This window comes from Plectropomus leopardus, chromosome 1 (genome assembly GCF_026936395.1).
Source record: "Plectropomus leopardus strain MGB_pleo_1.0 chromosome 1, ASM2693639v1, whole genome shotgun sequence".
Taxonomy (NCBI): Eukaryota; Metazoa; Chordata; class Actinopteri; order Perciformes; family Serranidae; genus Plectropomus; species Plectropomus leopardus.
Genome location: NC_142176.1, coordinates 291256 through 310000, shown reverse-complemented (window position 1 = coordinate 310000; position 18745 = coordinate 291256). Strand labels below are relative to the sequence as shown.

The 18745-nt window shown below is 44.2% G+C and overlaps 3 protein-coding genes across 7 annotated transcripts in view; all 3 read left to right on the top strand.

Annotated features, from left to right (window-relative positions):
- Positions 1–2581, top strand: part of zdhhc1 (zDHHC palmitoyltransferase 1) — a 21191-nt gene extending 18610 nt beyond the window's left edge. For all 4 annotated transcript variants that reach the window (XM_088083333.1, XM_088082945.1, XM_088082475.1 and 1 more), the window contains exon 11: positions 1–2581. This exon is cut by the window's left edge. The gene's annotated coding sequence lies outside the window, so the exon portion shown is untranslated.
- Positions 2582–2722: 141 nt separating this feature from the next.
- Positions 2723–8890, top strand: LOC148190317 (uncharacterized). Of its 2 annotated transcripts, XR_015778032.1 has the most exons (5): positions 2723–4251; positions 4902–5020; positions 6886–6964; positions 7105–7487; positions 8755–8890. XR_015778032.1 is itself a non-coding variant. In XM_088084451.1 (2 exons), exons 1-2 carry the CDS (start codon positions 3171–3173, stop codon positions 4931–4933), a joined length of 1113 nt encoding a protein of 370 aa, XP_087940577.1. In that variant the 5' UTR covers positions 2723–3170; the 3' UTR covers positions 4934–5321. The 2 variants fall into 2 exon arrangements, 1 of the variants encoding a protein (XP_087940577.1); XM_088084451.1 differs by lacking the exons at positions 6886–6964; positions 7105–7487; positions 8755–8890 and having other exon boundaries at positions 4902–5321.
- Positions 8891–9278: 388 nt separating this feature from the next.
- Positions 9279–15933, top strand: tppp3 (tubulin polymerization-promoting protein family member 3). The gene is made up of 4 exons (XM_088086294.1): positions 9279–9433; positions 12278–12478; positions 12712–12865; positions 13275–15933. The coding sequence occupies exons 2-4, from the start codon at positions 12291–12293 to the stop codon at positions 13467–13469; spliced, it is 537 nt and encodes a 178-aa protein (XP_087942420.1). The 5' UTR covers positions 9279–9433; positions 12278–12290; the 3' UTR covers positions 13470–15933.
- Positions 15934–18745: the final 2812 nt, after the last annotated feature.

Sequence of the window (18745 nt, the reverse complement as noted above, 5' to 3'; positions counted from 1 at the left end):
ATGATGTCATTGTTAATGGTTCCAGTGGAATCTAGGGGTCAGGCTGTCCATGTTGTTATTTTCTCCAGGCTATCAGCTGGTGTCCATGGTAACTCAGTGCCAGAGGAAAGTGGTGACATCACTTCCTGTCCAAACATCACACTGCTAAAGTAGAATAATGTAAATGCTAACTCCCAGCATGCACCTGGTGGCTGACAGAAACTCTGTGGTCACCGGAATTTAAACTTTGTTTCACAGATTTTCTTCTTTATAGCGTCTCTGAGACTTTTTGATTTGATGATTTTAGCCAATCACACGCCTCCAGCCTGTTGTTGTTGTTGTTTTTATTGTCGTGCTAAAGGAACAGTTCAACATTTAGTCTGGCCCAAACACACAAGGGTTAACTTTAAATCAGATTTAGTCGTGGTTTCAGTTTAAATTCTGTTGCACCAAAACTTTAAAACTATATTCAAATAGAGATATTAAATGTAAACCTCTCTTTAAATCTCAGTTTAGTTTTTATTCTAAACCTGGCTTACCTACTGAACAAATATTCAATTTCAACCTGTGATGCACAGTTAACTTTAACCTGATCCAGGGTTCACTTTAACCTGTGATCCAGAGTTCACTTTAACCTGTGATCCAGAGTTCACTTTAACCTGTCATCCACAGTTAACTTTAACCTGATCCAGGGTTCACTTTACCCTGTGATCCAGAGTTCACTTTAACCTGTGATCCAGAGTTCACTTTAACCTGTCATCCACAGTTAACTTTAACCTGATCCAGGGTTCACTTTAACCTGTGATCCAGAGTTCACTTTAACCTGTGATCCAGAGTTCACTTTAACCTGTGATCCAGAGTTCACTTTAACCTGTCATCCACAGTTAACTTTAACCTGATCCAGGGTTCACTTTAACCTGTGATCCAGAGTTCACTTTAACCTGTGATCCAGAGTTCACTTTAACCTGTGATCCAGAGTTCACTTTAACCTGTCATCCACAGTTAACTTTAACCTGATCCAGGGTTCACTTTAACCTGTGATCCAGAGTTCACTTTAACCTGTGATCCAGAGTTCACTTTAACCTGTGATCCAGAGTTCACTTTAACCTGTGATCCAGAGTTCACTTTAACCTGTGATCCAGAGTTCACTTTAACCTGTGATCCACAGTTAACTTTAACCTGATCCAGGGTTCACTTTAACCTGTGATCCACAGTTAACTTTAACCTGATCCAGGGTTCACTTTAACCTGTGAGCCAGAGTTCACTTTAACCTGTGATCCAGAGTTCACTTTAACCTGTGATCCACAGTTAACTTTAACCTGTGATCCACAATTAACTTTAACCTGTGATCCACAGTTAACTTTAACCTGATCCAGGGTTTACTTTAACCTGTGATCCAGAGTTCACTTTAACCTGTGATCCACAGTTAACCTGTGATCAAGAATTCACTTTACCCTGATCCAGGGTTTACTTTAACTTGTGATCCAGAGTTCACTTTAACCTGATCCAGGGTTTACTTTAACCTGTGATCCAGAGTTAACTTTATCTGGATCCAGCGTTTACTTAAACCTGTGATCCACAGTTAACTTTAACCTGTGATCCAGAGTTCACTTTAACCTGTGATCAAGAATTCACTTTACCCTGATCCAGGGTTTACTTTAACCTGTGATCCAGAGTTAACTTTATCTGGATCCAGCGTTTACTTAAACCTGTGATCCAGAGTTTAGCTTAACCTGTGATCCAGAGTTAACTTTAACCTGTGATCCACAGTTAACTTTAACCGGTGATCCAGAGTTCACTTTAACCTGTGATGCACAGTTAACGTTAACCTGTGATCCAGAGTTCACTTTAACCTGTGATCCAGAGTTTAGCTTAACCTGTGATCCAGAGTTCACTTTAACCTGTGATCTAGAGTTCACTTTAACCTGATCCAGGGTTTACTTTAACCTGTGATCCAGAGTTAACTTTATCTGGATCCAGCATTTACTTAAACCTGTGATCCAGAGTTTAGCTTAACCTGTGATCCAGAGTTTACTCAAACCTGTAATCTAGAGTTAATCCAGGATCACAGGTTCCCTCCGCTGATTATGTATATATGTATTTATTTATTTATTTGTTTATTTATTATTCTAATTCAGATATGATGACTGTCCCTGTTGATTAAACTCAGGTTAAATTTCAAAGATGTCACAAGGGAGGAGGACTGAGATGAAAAAGGCGTTATTAGAACAGCTACATGAATAAAAAAGCCCACGTTCTGAGCCCTGCTGGTCTCAGGTTACAGGTCTGGCCAACGGGAAGCCAAGCCATCATGTGACCGATGAAAACAGAAATAAATCCTAACAACAAATAAAAACGACAAAACAAAGACACCATGACATCAGATAACAACCCCCACCACAGCCAACAGCAACTCTGTCCTCTCTGTCCTCTCTGTCCTCCCTGTCCTCTCTGTCCTCTCTGTCCTTATGCTGTGAGGACAGAGAGGACAGAGTGGACACATTGGATGGTCTGTGAGGATAAATGTTAATCTGTTCCTTTAACGTGTCTCATGTTATTTTTTCACCTGTCAGCTGGTTTGATCAATAAATCTGTAAGTGGTTTCAGTCTGCAGCTGATGTTTGACTCATCGACACTCAGATTCAGACTCAGACTCAGACTCAGATTTATACTCCGATTCAGACTCAGGCTCAGACTCAGACTCAGATTCAGACTCAGATTCAGACTCAGATTTAGACTCCGATTCAGACTCAGACTCAGACTCAGATTCAGACTCAGACTCAGACTCAGACTCAGATTTATACTCCGATTCAGACTCAGGCTCAGACTCAGACTCAGACTCAGATTCAGACTCAGATTCAGACTCAGATTTAGACTCCGATTCAGACTCAGACTCAGACTCAGATTCAGACTCAGACTCAGACTCAGACTCAGATTTATACTCCGATTCAGACTCAGATTCAGATTCAGACTCAGACTCAGACTCAGACTCAGACTCAGATTTATACTCCGATTCAGACTCAGACTCAGATTCAGATTCTGACCCAGATTCAGATTCTGACTCAGATTTAGACTCAGATTCAGATTCAGATTCAGACTCAGATTCAAACTCAGATTTAGACTCAGACTCAGATTCAGAGCTGCTCAGGATCAAACTCACCGAATCAACTCAGACTGAGAACATCGTTCTCATGTTTCTGTGTTTAGTTCTGACAGCAACTTCAGCATGGAATGAGTCTCAGCTCCTCCTCAGGTTCTCCTCAGCTCCTCCTCAGGTTCTCCTCAGGCTCTCCTCAGCTCCTCCTCAGGTTCTCCTCAGCTCCTCCTCAGGTTCTCCTCAGGCTCTCCTCAGCTCCTCCTCAGGTTCTCCTCAGCTCCTCCTCAGGTTCTCCTCAGGCTCTCCTCAGCTCCTCCTCAGGTTCTCCTCAGCTCCTCCTCAGGTTCTCCTCAGCTCCTCCTCAGGTTCTCCTCAGGCTCTCCTCAGCTCCTCCTCAGGTTCTCCTCAGGCTCTCCTCAGCTCCTCCTCAGGCTCTCCTCAGGTTCTCCTCAGGCTCTCCTCAGGCTCTCCTCGGGTTCTCCTCAGCTCCTCCTCAGGCTCTCCTCGGGTTCTCCTCAGCTCCTCCTCAGGCTCTCCTCGGGTTCTCCTCAGGCTCTCCTCAGGCTCTCCTCAGGCTCTCCTCGGGTTCTCCTCAGCTCCTCCTCAGGCTCTCCTCGGGTTCTCCTCAGGCTCTCCTCAGGCTCTCCTCAGGTTCTCCTCAGCTCCTCCTCAGGTTCTCCTCAGGCTCTCCTCAGCTCCTCCTCAGGTTCTCCTCAGGCTCTCCTCAGCTCCTCCTCAGGCTCTCCTCAGGTTCTCCTCGGGTTCTCCTCAGGCTCTCCTCGGGTTCTCCTCAGCTCCTCCTCAGGCTCTCCTCGGGTTCTCCTCAGGCTCTCCTCAGGCTCTCCTCGGGTTCTCCTCAGCTCCTCCTCAGGTTCTCCTCAGGCTCTCCTCAGCTCCTCCTCAGGTTCTCCTCAGCTCCTCCTCAGGTTCTCCTCAGGCTCTCCTCAGCTCCTCCTCAGGTTCTCCTCAGGCTTTCCTCAGGCTCTCCTCGGGTTCTCCTCAGCTCCTCCTCAGGCTCTCCTCGGGTTCTCCTCAGCTCCTCCTCAGGCTCTCCTCGGGTTCTCCTCAGGCTCTCCTCAGGCTCTCCTCGGGTTCTCCTCAGGCTCTCCTCAGGCTCTCCTCGGGTTCTCCTCAGGTGGATGGGGTGGTTCTGCAGAGTTGTGGTTTGGTCAGAGGTGAGTGACTCTTTGTTCCGTCTGTAAACGGTCTAACAGACTGTGGATCTGCAGGTTTTTGGGGGGTGATTCAGTCTGATTCAGTCAATCTTTGGTTCTAAAAACATTCTGAGAATATCACAGTGCAACCAATGCAGTGTTTTCTTTCTTATAGTTCCCAGAACATTATTCTTAAAGTTCAGCTAACGTTCTCTATAAACATCAAAACAGTTAAAGATCTTTTTTTATTGTTTAAACATCACATTTTCATTAATAAAGTGTTGTGTAATCTCAGTTCTCAATAACATATTCTGAATGTTGCATTGAAAACGTTCTTCCTTTGTTCTCATGTAACATTATGGGAACGTTATACAAAGAACATTCACTGATCTGTCACCTCTCAACATCACCAGAACATCCTCAGAGTGCTGCAGTTCAAACGTTTCACCAGTATTTAACCTCACAGGAACATTATTTGACTTGATAAACATCCTTAAAATGTTCTCTGAACGTGAGATGAGAATGTTTGATATAAAACATAACCCCGTAGGTGATGTTAGTCAGCGTTGTGGGAACGTTCCCTGCTGGCTGGCCGGCGTGAGTCTGCAGCTGGTTAATGCTGCTTATGTTCTCAGGCTGCTGTGGCTCAGTGGCTCGTCTCTGTTCAGCAGGTCGGGGTTTGATTCCCGGCTCCCTCAGCTGACACGATGAAGGTCGACACGTCTGATTCCGTTCAGACTTCCTGCGGCTGCAGGCCGGGTGAGCTCAGCAGCAATGAACACCTGAGCAGGTGAGTGAGTCACTGTGTGATGTCATCAGTGTTTTTAAATGTAAACGATGAGTCAGAGGAGGCGGACGCATGTTTGGTGGATCGACTGAACGCCTCATCAGGCTGAAGGTCGCTGGATGGCTCAGAGGCTCAGAGGCCACCTTTAGGGGCGGTACGAGACGCACCGGGCTGCAACATTTTTGATGCTACAAGCAGCCGCCACTTAACCCCTTAGTGACTGTTTGTCTCATTTTAGTCTCTTTTCTTCTTCCTGTTGTGATAACTGTGTGTGTGTTGATGCATGTGTCCTAAATGTAGTCCAGATTGTGTATTTGAGTGTAATCAGTGAATTTGCAGCTCAGCTCCTACAATAAGTCTAAAATACACTGTGGAAACTAAATAGTTACATTCAGACTGTTCAGGTCCAAAAATGCTCCATTGAAACCCATTCAAACTGACATTTTTGATCCCACAGCCATCAGAGCAGAAAAACAGGACTTGTATTATTTCTGGGTGTCATTCTGGGCTTTTGACTCTGAATTTGTCATTTTGACTATTTTCCACCTGATGACGACAACATGTTTGTAGTATATTGACAATAATTTGTGTTTTTTTCATCTAAAAACATAGTCACATCATGACAAAAACCTGCCATTTAAAGGGGTACATTTCTGAAAATTAATGAATATTTGATATTTACGATTAGGTCTGATGCTGGTTAAAATATTAACTTAATGAAAGTAGAAAATCATGTTGATTTATAATATTTTAGAATATTAGTGTCTGCTGATACATCTGTGCCTGAACAAACTAACACACAAACTTCTGTGAGTTTATGACCTGCACCACAGCCAGCACGCGGGGTTAATGGATTCATCAGGGTTACATCAGACTGGTTCCTCCCTCACACACCAGTAACACACGCACACGCACTGGGACCAGTTACACTTTTATCACCACTGATCAGGAGGCTTTTATTTTGACAGTCGCCTGATGATCACTCTGATAACATCTGTGTGCGTGTGTGTGTGTGTGTGTGCGTGTGCGTGTGTGTGTGTGTGTGTGCGTGCGTGTGTGTGCGTGTGTGTGTCTGTTGTGTGTGTGTGTGTGTGTTGTTGGATGTCATCATCCCTCTGCAATGTGAGGAGGGGTTGCCCCGGCAACCAGCCACGACAACATCATAACAACATCAATCAGAAAGGAGTGGCACTGAGAGGTGCACACACACACACACACACACACACACACACACACAGTGTTCAGCACATACTGGTCTCAGACTGGTTTCCAGTTAAGCAGCTGCAGCTTTCTGTTGAGCTTCAGTCGTGTTTCGTGTTGAGATGAAAATGTCCTTTGAGGAGCGGCGGGGTGTAGAGCGGGTCGTCCTCTGATCAGAAGGTCGCGGGTTCGATCCCCGGCTCCTGCAGACGCCATCTGTCTGAGCACCAGGAGGCGCCTGAAGGAGCCGTTTGTGCCAAATTTATTTTCTCTAAAACTTGCCATAAATGTTTTCAGGAAACAAATCAAATCAAGGAAACAAATCAAGAGCTTAAAAATAACCAAACCTTTTTAGAAAAAAAATTACCAAAATTTTGTCTTTAAAAAACGACAAAAATCTATCTTTTTAAAAATCATCAAAGTGTTCTCTTTAAAAATCCCAACATATTTTAAAGGAAGAAAAATCAGCAAAAATAAGAAATGAGCAAACCTTTTTTCTTCTTTCTTTAAAATTTGCCAATTTCTTTAAAGCAAAAAGTTTCAAACTTTAAAATCGTAAAATTAGAAAAAATCAAATTTTTATTGACAAAAATAAAGCTTTTTAATGTTTTTTTCATTTTTAAATATAATGACCCCTGAACAGTGATTAAACTCAGACTGTGTTTCAGGGTGACAGAGTGACGGAGCAGGAGGCATTAATCAGGATCCAAACTGAGCACGATCAGGTGATCAGGTGATCAGTTACAGGTGAGACAGACTTCCTGTTTCAGTGATAACCTGAGTGACTGTGTTTAATCTGGCGGTTTCTTACTATCAGTTATAGATTAATGGTATTTGTCTGTTACAATCAAATAAATCATGTTTCTGTGTTTGTGATTTTCAAACAGCTCGTCACTTCAGAGACGCTGAGATCAACAAAACACGTGACGTTACACTGACAGCTGCTTCCTGCTCACACCCCCGACATGAGGTCACATCCTGCTGCGTCCCCGGAGACAACGTGTGTGTGTGTGTGTGTGTGTGTGTGTGTGTGTGTGTGTGTGTGTGTGTGTGTGTTGTCATGGAGACAGAGTGGACAGAGACAGCAGGACTGTTTGTTCTTTACAGAGGAAACATTATTTTTGTCCTGAATGATGTCATGGACTCCTGTTGATATTTCATGAGCACAGACGGTCACGTGACCTCTGCTCTCTATGAATGCACCTGATCGCTGCCTGAAGAAACCGGACCCTGTTCACCATTGTGCTTCACGTGTCATTACTGGCTGCAGGTACAGCGTACACCACTGTACTCTGCACGCTGCTGCCCGCAGGCTGTCACACTGCTAACACCGGCTAACACTGGCTAACACCGGCTAACACCTGCCAACACCTGCTAACACCGGCTAACACCCGCTAACACCTGCTAACACCGGCTAACACCTGCCAACACCTGCTAACACCGGCTAACACCTGCTAACACCGGCTAACACCTGCCAACACCGGCTAACACCTGCCAACACCGGCTAACACCTGCTAACACCGGCTAACACCTGCCAACACCGGCTAACACCTGCTAACACCGGCTAACACCCGCTAACACCCGCCAACACCCGCTAACATCGGCTAACACCCGCTAACACCTGCCAACACCTGCTAACACTGGCTAACACCCGCTAACACCTGCTAACACCGGCTAACACCTGCCAACACCGGCTAACACCCGCTAACACCTGCCAACACCTGCTAACACCGGCTAACACCCGCTAACACCTGCCAACACCTGCTAACACCCGCCAACACCGGCTAACACCGGCTAACACCTGCCAACACCGGCTAACACCCGCTAACACCTGCCAACACCTGCTAACACCGGCTAACACCCGCTAACACCTGCCAACACCTGCTAACACCAGCTAATACTTGCCAACACCTGCTAACACCGGCTAATACTTGCCAACACCTGCTAACACTGGCTAACACCCACCAACACCGGCTAACACTGGCTAACACCTGCTAACACCTGCCAACACTTGGTAACACCGGCTAATACCTGCCAACACCTGCTAACACAAGCTAACACCCGCCAACACCTGCTAACACCTGCTAACACAAGCTAACACCCGCCAACACCGGCTAACACCTGCTAACACAAGCTAACACCCGCTCACACCTGCCAACACCTGCTAACACCTGCCAACACATGCCAACACTGGCTAACACCCGCTAACACCTGCTAACACCCGCTAACACCTGCCAACACCTGCTAACACTGGCTAACACCCACTAACACCTGCTAACACCCGCTAACACCTGCCAACACCTGCTAACACTGGCTAACACCCGCTAACACCTGCCAACACCTGCTAACACTGGCTAACACCCACTAACACCTGCCAACACCTGCTAACACTGGCTAACACCCGCTAACACCTGCCAACACCCGCTAACACCTGCCAACACCTGCTAACACTGGCTAACACCCGCTAACACCTGCCAACACCTGCTAACACTGGCTAACAACTGCTCCGTCACTAACGACCGTCTCTGTCCAAACAGCTGACTCGTGGATCCACACCAGTCTGCAGCCAGTTCACAGAGACGCTGAACCAGTCAGAGAGAACAGCTGTTTACCTGTTTACCTGTTTACCTGCTCTCCGTCTGTGACGTCGAACAGACGGATAAAGAAAAACACACAGGGGGGCAGACTCGTCTGCTGCAGAGCTGTGTACACAGCTCCGCTCCGAGTCTGAACCTGTTTTTAGCAGATTTACTCGTGTTTGAAAAGCTGCGTGAACACGTTTAAATTTGCTGTGAAAGAGTTAAAAGGTGTCTGTGCATCAGCAGGACGTTCACACGGTTGGTTTTCTTGTGTCATGTCTCCGTACGGATGGTTTGTGCCACTTTCTCTGAGATCACTTAAGGCCATTTTCATTATAATTATTTGTTATATAATAATAATAATAATTATAATAATAATTGCTCAGGTCAGTAAGTGTGTGTACTTCTTGTTCTGACCCCGGTGACCTCTGACCTGCAGCGTTGACAGCGTCCTGCAGGAGGACCGCCTCTCCTCGTCTCCCCCTCCCTCGCTGGTTTTATGGCCCTCCCCTGATGTGGGACAGGATGTCACCATGGCGACAGGATAAACAGACGATAACAAGCCTGCAGCGCTGCAGAGCTCGCTGTGATCCTGTGAACACTGCAGAGGACAGACAGGAGGACAGAGGACAGACAGGTAAGAGACAGACTTTTATGTTGTCATTTAAGCTTTTGAAACTTGAGCAAATTTGCTTGCTTTGATTAAAAAATATGGTTAGAAGACAGTGATCAGTTTAAGAGGTAATGAATCAGAAATATGCAAAGAAAAGTAAAAATCAAAAGAAAATCCCCCCCCCCAAAAAAAAAACTAAAAAAAAATTGAAACAAAAACAAAACAACATCAAAGTGCTTAAAAATATTTATATTTATGCAAATAATGGTTGGGTTGTTGTTTTTTTTTCCATGTTTTACTCGTATTTAAAAACATATTGTCTAAATCTACTAATTTTTAACGATCTGTGGGACATTTGATGTTCTCAAAAGAAATCAACCCAATGTGCTCAGCGTTCAAAGGGTTAAATACTGTAAAATACTGTATAAAACCAAAGTGAGTAAAGATGTTGTGTATCAGATGTTTGTAATAATTGTGAGACGGAGTGAAAAACTGCTGACGATCAAACAAACAGAAACGTTACAGAAACGTTTCTCTGACGTTTGAAGACAAACAAACCGACAAAGAAAACATTAATTTATTTAATGATTCTGACTGTTAATCAGTGAATGACAGACTGTGCTCAACTACAGGCGGACTGTGTAGTACTCTTGTTGTGTGTAGTACTCTGTGTAGTGTGTAGTACTCTGTGTACTGTGATAAATACTGCATGTGTTTTCTGAATAATGAGAAAAATAATGAGCGACTGTAGATCAACATCATCTTTCAGTCTTTAATGAACAAAACATGTATTCATGTTCAGTGACCTCATATTTGGATAACAGTCAGTAACACACACACACACACACACAGCCCTACAGTGTACACACACACTGACACACCCCTACAGTGTACACACACACACATACCCCTACAGTGTGTACACATACACACACAAACACACACACATACACACACACAGACACTGTAAACACACATAGACTCAAACAGTAAAAATAAAAATGAACCTGAATTAAATTCCAGCAGAAAGTTCGTCTTCAGCTTTCAGAGTCCAAAATAAACTCGATGAAATCTATGAAGCTGAACATCTGTGCGCACACACACACACACACACACACACAAAACTGTTTTAACTGTTGCACAGTTGAAATACGTCCTTGTCGCCAGCTACAGCTGTGTTCACAACAGATACACATGATGTCACCATGATGTCACCATGATGTCACCATGATGTCACCATGATGTCACACGTGCGGTTAGTTTTGTGCTGCTGCTCTGATCACATGAAGTATCAGCTCCTACAGTGAAATGCATGATGGGATATGTTGTTGGTAAGTGACCGTCAGTTGTACATATCTTTGCGTGAGGTATTGTGGGATACTTGGAGTCCATCATTCAGGGTCTAATAATTCCCATCATGCACTGTGGCAGCACCACAACATGGAGAAGTCAGTCTGACTCTGTAACCATGACAACGGCTGTTAGGGATTGCATCAATGTGTGTGTGATCACACGAGTCTGAGAAACCAGAGTGAGGTCATGTCTCACACACACACACACACACACACACACACACACGCACAGACAGACACACACAGACATACCCACGCACACACACACACACACACACACACAAACATAGACATGGACACAGACACACACACACACAAACATAGACAGACAGACACACACACACACACACACACACAAAGGCATACACGCACACACACACACACAGACACACACACACACACACACACACACACACACATAGACATAGACACACACACACGCACATAGACATAGACACACACACACACACACACACACAGACCTAGACATAGACACACACACACACACACACACACACAGACATAGACATAGACACACACAGGCGCATCACTGGCTTGTGATGACATCACTGCACTCGCGATGACATCACTGCGCTCTTGATGACTGCACTCTTGATGACATCATTGCGCTCTTGATGACATCACTGGCTCGTGATGACATCACCGCGTTCTTGATGACATCACTGCGCTGCGTTACCTGCGGTGAAAAACAAAACCATGCTGGTGAATCATCATGTTTTTACACTCTGCTCATAAACATGAAAATATCTCTGCAGTCAGAAATATTTAGTCCAAATGTTTTGTGTTTTTATTCTTTATAAGCAAAGGCTGTATATAAAGATGGAGGATGTGACGGCGCCCTCACAGTGAGGTGACTCGGTCTGCAGCGCCCCCTGCTGTCTGTCTGCAGTACAGCTCCTAGGCCCCACCCCTTCATGTTACTGAATGGTCACAGGCTGAAATAAAAAATTAAAAGTACACAACAAATAAATGTTTTCCACAGAGGGTGTCTGTCCCTGACGGTAGCTCTCATCGCCCTAACGTCTGTTAGGGTGTTTGTTTTCATGATAAGTTTTTTAATGAGTTATTATTAAAACATAAAAAAAGAAGCTTTTCCACCATGATTGACAGCTGTGACAGCCAATCCGAGCGCTCGCATTCAGTGCAGCCTCTCAGGATTGGTCGGTCAGGTGTTTGGGCGGGAACTCCCCACCGTGGAAATCGCTACTGCGCAGATGCAGGGCTCCCAATGACATCACCGCTCAAGATGGCAACACTCGTACCCGGGCATTTTAACGTCCCTTCAGCGTAGCGGCGGTCAGAGGGCGCGCGGCCTCCATCTTTATTTACAGTCTGTGATTAAAACCTGATAAAAAAAACATCCGGATTCTGTTTGATTATCGTTGTTCATGATGTTTGACTGACTTCCATCGTCTTTGAGCTCAGGCTGTGCGGATTTTAGGGCGTGAAGCGTGTGAAGGAAATGACGTCTTCAGCTGATTGTCTCATTTTGCAGAAATCATCCCGTCATGGCGGAGAGCGCGGACATGGAGCAGCTCCTGACGTCTTTTAGGAAGTTTGCCGTCCACGGAGACACGAAGGCTACGGGGAAGGAGCTGACCGGGAGGAACTGGGCCAAACTGTGCAAAGACTGCAAGATCATCGACGGCAAGAACGTCAGCGGCACCGACGTGGACATCGTCTTCTCCAAAGTCAAGTGAGTCTGCAGACGAGCGTCCACACGGTTTGACAGCTCTTGTCTTTTTGGGTCGTTAGTGGACAATAAAAAAAAATCATTCTGTTATATAAAACTGCCGAATGTTTCTGATCAAAAGTCTCCACAGATGAGCTGTCCTCTGCTGCAGCTCTGTCCCTCAGTGTCTCTCAGTGTCTCTCAGTGTCTCTCACAGTCCCTCAGTGTCTTTAGTGTCTTTATGTTTGTGTGTGAAGACAGAAGACGTCTCGGGTCATGACCTTTGAGGAGTTTCGCAGAGCTCTGGAGGAACTCGCCCTAAAAAGGTTCAAAGGTCAAAGCAGAGACGAGGCGCTGCAGTCCATCTTCAGACTGGTGGAGGGCCGAGAGCCCGCCAACGTGGGCGTGACGGTGAGACCGCCAGCTGTCACACATCACGTGACCCTCAAACACACATCATGATTTTAGTTTTTGTGATATTTAGAAGGAAAGTCGGCTGAAACAGCCGAATACATTAATGATGTCATCAGGTGTATTCCTGATGTCATCAGGTGTATTCATGATGTCATCAGGTGTATTCCTGATGTCATCAGGTGTATTCATGATGTCATCAGGTGGTGACAGCATGGTGCGGTTGGTCGTGAGGTTCTGAGTCACGTTTGTTTTTAAGCGAGCGGCTGTGATTCAGGTCGGCAGGTAAACTGGTGTCTGCAGGTGTAAATATTGTTGCGTGTGTCCTGTGTGAGTTGGAGCTCCTCTAAAGTCGGACTGCAAACAGAGTCTGGACTCACGTACTTCCTGTCTTCTGTGTTTCCTTCAGAAAGTGGCGAAGGCGGCGGCGGTGGACCGCCTGACTGACGCGTCCCGTTACACCGGGTCACACAAGGAGCGCTTCGACGAGAGCGGCAGGGGCAAAGGTCGGGAGGGCCGGGAGGAGATCGTGGAGAACACGGGCTACGTGGGAGCGTACAGGAACGCCGGGACGTACGACAGTAAGATGAAGGCGGAGAAATAAAGACGCGGCGACGGGAAGTTCAGCTCCTCCACAGCACTTAGACCGGACCAACCCCCGAACTCTGACCCCTCTGTGTGAGAGACTGTGACCTCCAGGAGGACTGTAAGTAATGACAGCAGCCGACCTCCATCAGTCTTCTGTAGCTTCAGACCGCAGCGCCGTCTGCAGGCAGGACACGCCCACAGATCACGCCAGCACGCTAACACGCTAACACTGACACAGAAATCATGTGACAACAGAGTTCACCTGTGATTCATAAAGTGTTTTAATGTCAACGCGAAGAATCGACGCCGCTGATAAATTTGTCTGTTAAAAACAATTCTCATTAACCCTTTAGAGACTGTTTGTCTCATTTTAGTCTCTTTTCTTCTTCCTGTTGTGATAACTGTGTGTGTGTTGATGCATGTGTCCTAAATGTAGTCCAGATTGTGTATTTGAGTGTAATCAGTGAATTTGCAGCTCAGCTCCTACAATAAGTCTAAAATACACTGTGGAAACTAAATAGTTACATTCAGACTGTTCAGGTCCAAAAATGCTCCATTGAAACCCATTCAAACTGACATTTTTGATCCCACAGCCATCAGAGCAGAAAAACAGGACTTGTATTATTTCTGGGTGTCATTCTGGGCTTTTGACTCTGAATTTGTCATTTTGACTATTTTCCACCTGATGAGGTCATTTTGACCATATTTGGCATATGGAGGAAATACATGCTATTTCCACTAGGTGACCTGTCACAGTCAATGTAGCTGCTGATCACTGACATATCCCAGACTGTCAGCAGCTACACTCACACACTGACATATCCCAGACTGTCAGCAGCTACACTCACACACTGACATATCCCAGACTGTCAGCAGCTACACTCACACACTGACATATCCCAGACTGTCAGCAGCTACACTCACACACTGACATATCCCAGACTGTCAGCAGCTACACTCACACACTGACATATCCCAGACTGTCAGCAGCTACACTCACACTGAGCATGGAGGAGACTGACAATGTATATATTTTTATACATCTAAAAACATGGTGGCATCATGACAAAAACCTTGCATTTAAAGGGTTAAAATTCTGCAAATTAATGAATTTTATGATGTGGGCTGATGCTGGTTAAAAAATAAACTCAAGGAAAGTAGGAAATGATATTAATGTGTAATATTTTTTAAAGCCTGATTTATTTAAAAGCTCATGTTGTGTGCAGGGCGATGAGTCCAAAGCGTTTTCAGATTCCAATGTTTTTCGGGTTTCGAGGTCTCGCCAAACTTGTTTGAGCTGGAGATGGAAGCGCCGACGTCCTGCAGGTCCAGTTTAACCAGCTGCGTCTGTTTGGCAGGAAACTTTGGTCAGATGAAGTCAGAACCTTTTCCACGTCAGGACGCGACAATTTGAAACCCGATGTGATTTCTGATTGCAGCATCCGCTCACATCCACACTGAAAAAATGACCAGACAAGAGACAAACAAAAACGATACAATAAATAAGCAAAAGCAATGACAACGCTATTGCTGCTCTACATGTCTGCATGTTTATGCTAAGCTGTATGTTGTTGCCTAATGCTGCTAGCTTAACTGTTTGTGCTTAAATGCTTTGTGTTATTGCATCATGCTGTTAGCAAGGCTGTTTGTGCTTTAGAGCTATATGTTGTTGTGTCAAGCTGTTAGCGTGAATGTTTGTGCTAAAATGCTGTGTGTTGTGGCCTCATGCTGTTAGCGTGAATGTTTGTGCTAAAATGCTGTGTGTTGTGGCCTCATGCTGTTAGCGTGAATGTTTGTGCTAAAATGCTGTGTGTTGTGGCCTCATGCTGTTAGCTTGACTCAAACACAAAACATAAAAAAATGAATGAAAAGAAAACACAAACAACAAATAACCACAACAACAATGATCAAACAAAAAATAAACAAACATAAGAAGACAAAGACCAAACAGTGTTTATATCACAAACAACAAACAAGCAAAGGGAGACAAAAAATCCAAAAATTAAAAACATCACAAACAATAACAACAATACAAACAAACAAAGGGAGAAAAACAAAACAAAACAAAACAAACAAAGACAATGAACAAACACAAATCAAAACAAACAACAAACAAAATGAAAAGGACCTCAAACAAACAAAAGAAGGCAAAGAACATTTAATATAAACATTATGAGTAAGAAACAAACAAAATAAAGCAAGTAACAAACAAACATAACAAAAAGAACAAAGAAAAATTACAAAACAAGTCAAACAAAAAACAACCACAACACAAAGAAGAATCAAACAAAAGGAGACAAAGACGTAACAAAAACAATGAAAAAAAAACGCAGCAACATAAAGAACAAACAAATAAAACAACAAAAAGAAAAAAAAGAAGCAACAAATAAAAATAAAACGATAAAAAGATAAACAACAACCCAAAGAAAAACAAAAAACGGGAAAAACAAGCAAACAAAGACAATGAACAAACAAACAAAAGAAGACAAAGAACATTCAACATTATGAGGAACAAGCAAAGTAATAAAAAAGACAATGAAAAAACAAACACAACTACAGAAAAAAAAGAAAACAAAAGTAGACAAACAACAAACAACCACAAGAACACAAAGAACAAAGAAACAAAACAAGGACGACTCGCAGCACAGAGCTGCAGGCGGGACTCGAACCTGCGGCTGCTGCGGCGAGGACTCGGCCGCTCTCTCCGGTGTCGATCCTGTTTTACTGATATTTTTGCACTTTTTTTATTTGAGATGTTTCCCAGATAGATTTGGATGTTTTCCGATTTTTGTCAGATTGGTAACGATGCTTAGCTGATATTTAACTAATAAACGTTCATATTTCTTACAAAAGTCGATGATATCTTTCAGAGATTATGTTGATATTTTTGTCGAATGTATCTCATAATTTGTGAATGTTGGTGCGATATTTCTCTGAGCTGCGATGATGTGAGGAAACAGGAGGCAGACGAGCGAGTGATGACTGAGGATTTTATTTTCAGAAAAGATGAGTGTGTGCAGAGGTAGATTTTATTCCCTTTCATCCTGAAATATTTAATATTTAATATAGACAGAAACTCTGAGATCAGATCAGTCTTTCATTTACTGCTAATAAATCACGCTCAAACCCACGAAACACACGACATCAACAACAAGAAACCACCAAAGGAGACTTTAAATAATCACAGTGAGTTTAGACATTTAGAGGGTTAAAAACATCAGGATTTAATCTGGAATCAGCTTTGTCCTGGTCCAGCTGCTCCACATGTTTGACTCTGAACCTGTTTGACTCTGAACCTGTTGGGACAGAAACCTGTTTGACTCTGAACCTGTTTGACTCTGAACCTGTTTGACTCTAAACCTGTTTGACTCTGAACCTGTTTGACTCTGAACCTGTTGGGACAGAAACCTGTTTGACTCTGAACCTGTTTGACTCTGAACCTGTTTGACCCTAAACCTGTTTGACTCTGAACCTGTTTGACTCTAAACCTGTTTGACTCTAAACCTGTTTGACTCTGAACCTGTTTGACTCTGAACCTGTTTGACTCTGAACCTGTTGGGAGGGACAGAAACCTGTTTGACTCTGAACCTGTTGGGACAGAAACCTGTTTGACTCTGAACCTGTTTGACTCTGAACCTGTTTGACTCTAAACCTGTTTGACTCTGAACCTGTTTGACTCTGAACCTGTTTGACTCTGAACCTGTTTGACTCTAAACCTGTTTGACTCTGAACCTGTTTGACTCTGAACCTGTTTGACTCTGAACCTGTTGGGACAGAAACCTGTTTGACTCTGAACCTGTTTGACTCTGAACCTGTTTGACTCTGAACCTGTTTGACTCTGAACCTGTTTGACTCTGAACCTGTTTGACTCTGAACCTGTTTGACTCTAAACCTGTTTGACTCTGAACCTGTTTGACTCTGAACCTGTTTGACTCTAAACCTGTTTGACTCTAAACCTGTTCGACTCTGAACCTGTTTGACTCTGAACCTGTTGGGACAGAAACCTGTTTGACTCTGAACCGGTTTGACTCTGAACCTGTTTGACTCTGAACCTGTTTGACTCTGAACCTGTTGGGACAGAAACCTGTTTGACTCTGAACCTGTTTGACTCTCAACCTGTTTGACCCTAAACCTGTTTGACTCTGAACCTGTTTGACTCGTAACCTGTTTGACTCTGAACCTGTTGGGACAGAAACCTGTTTGACTCTGAACCTGTTTGACTCTGAACCTGTTTGACCCTAAACCTGTTTGACTCTGAACCTGTTTGACTCTGAACCTGTTTTACTCTAAACATGTTTAACCCTGAACCTTTTTGACTCTTAATCTGTTTGACTCTGAACCTGTTGGGACATAAACCTGTTTGACTCTGAACCTGTTTGACTCTGAACCTGTTTGACTCTGAACCTGTTGGGACAGAAACCTGTTTGACTCTGAACCTGTTTGACTCTGAACCTGTTTGACTCTGAACCTGTTTGACTCTAAACCTGTTTGACTCTGAACCTGTTTGACTCTGAACCTGTTTGACTCTAAACCTGTTTGACTCTGAACCTGTTTGACTCTGAACCTGTTTGACTCTGAACCTGTTTGACTCTGAACCTGTTTGACCCTAAACCTGTTTGACTCTGAACCTGTTTGACTCAGAACCTGTTTGACTCTGACCCTGTTGCGACAGAACCCTGTTTGTCTCTGAACCTGTTTGTCTCTGAACCTGTTTCTGTTGGGACAGAAACCTGTTTGACTCTGAACCTGTTTGACTCTGAACCTGTTTGACTCTAAACCTGTTTGACTCTAAACCTGTTTGACTCTGAACCTGTTTGACTCTGAACCTGTTTGGCACGGAACCTGTTTGACTCTAAACCTGTTTGACTCTAAACCTGTTTGACTCTGAACCTGTTTGGACAGAAACCTGTTTGACTCTGAACCTGTTTGACTCTGAACCTGTTTGACTCTAAACCTGTTTGACTCTGAACCTGTTTGACTCTGAACCTGTTTGACTCTTAACCTGTTTGGCCAGAAACCTGTTTGACTCTGAACCTGTTTGACTCTGAACCTGTTTGACTCTGAACCTGTTTGACTCTGAACCTGTTGGGACAGAAACCTGTTTGACTCTGAACCTGTTTGACTCTGAACCTGTTTGACTCTGAACCTGTTTGACTCTGAACCTGTTTGACTCTAAACCTGTTTGACTCTGAACCTGTTTGACTCCGAACCTGTTTGACTCCGAACCTGTTTGACTCTGAACCTGTTTGACTCTGAACCTGTTTGACTCTAAACCTGTTTGACTCTAAACCT

What these genes read in the sequence shown, in the direction of transcription:
- tppp3 (XM_088086294.1), top strand. Translation starts at nt 12,291, where the DNA reads ATGGCGGAGAGCGCGGACATGGAGCAGCTCCTGACGTCTTTTAGGAAG. An exon ending in ATCGTCTTCTCCAAAGTCAA is followed by an intron (nt 12,479 to 12,711) that starts GTGAGTCTGCAG and finishes TTGTGTGTGAAG; the next exon opens with ACAGAAGACGTCTCGGGTCA. An exon ending in CCGCCAACGTGGGCGTGACG is followed by an intron (nt 12,866 to 13,274) that starts GTGAGACCGCCA and finishes TGTTTCCTTCAG; the next exon opens with AAAGTGGCGAAGGCGGCGGC.
- LOC148190317 (XM_088084451.1), top strand. Translation starts at nt 3,171, where the DNA reads ATGTTTCTGTGTTTAGTTCTGACAGCAACTTCAGCATGGAATGAGTCT. An exon ending in GAGTTGTGGTTTGGTCAGAG is followed by an intron (nt 4,252 to 4,901) that starts GTGAGTGACTCT and finishes TCTGTTCAGCAG; the next exon opens with GTCGGGGTTTGATTCCCGGC.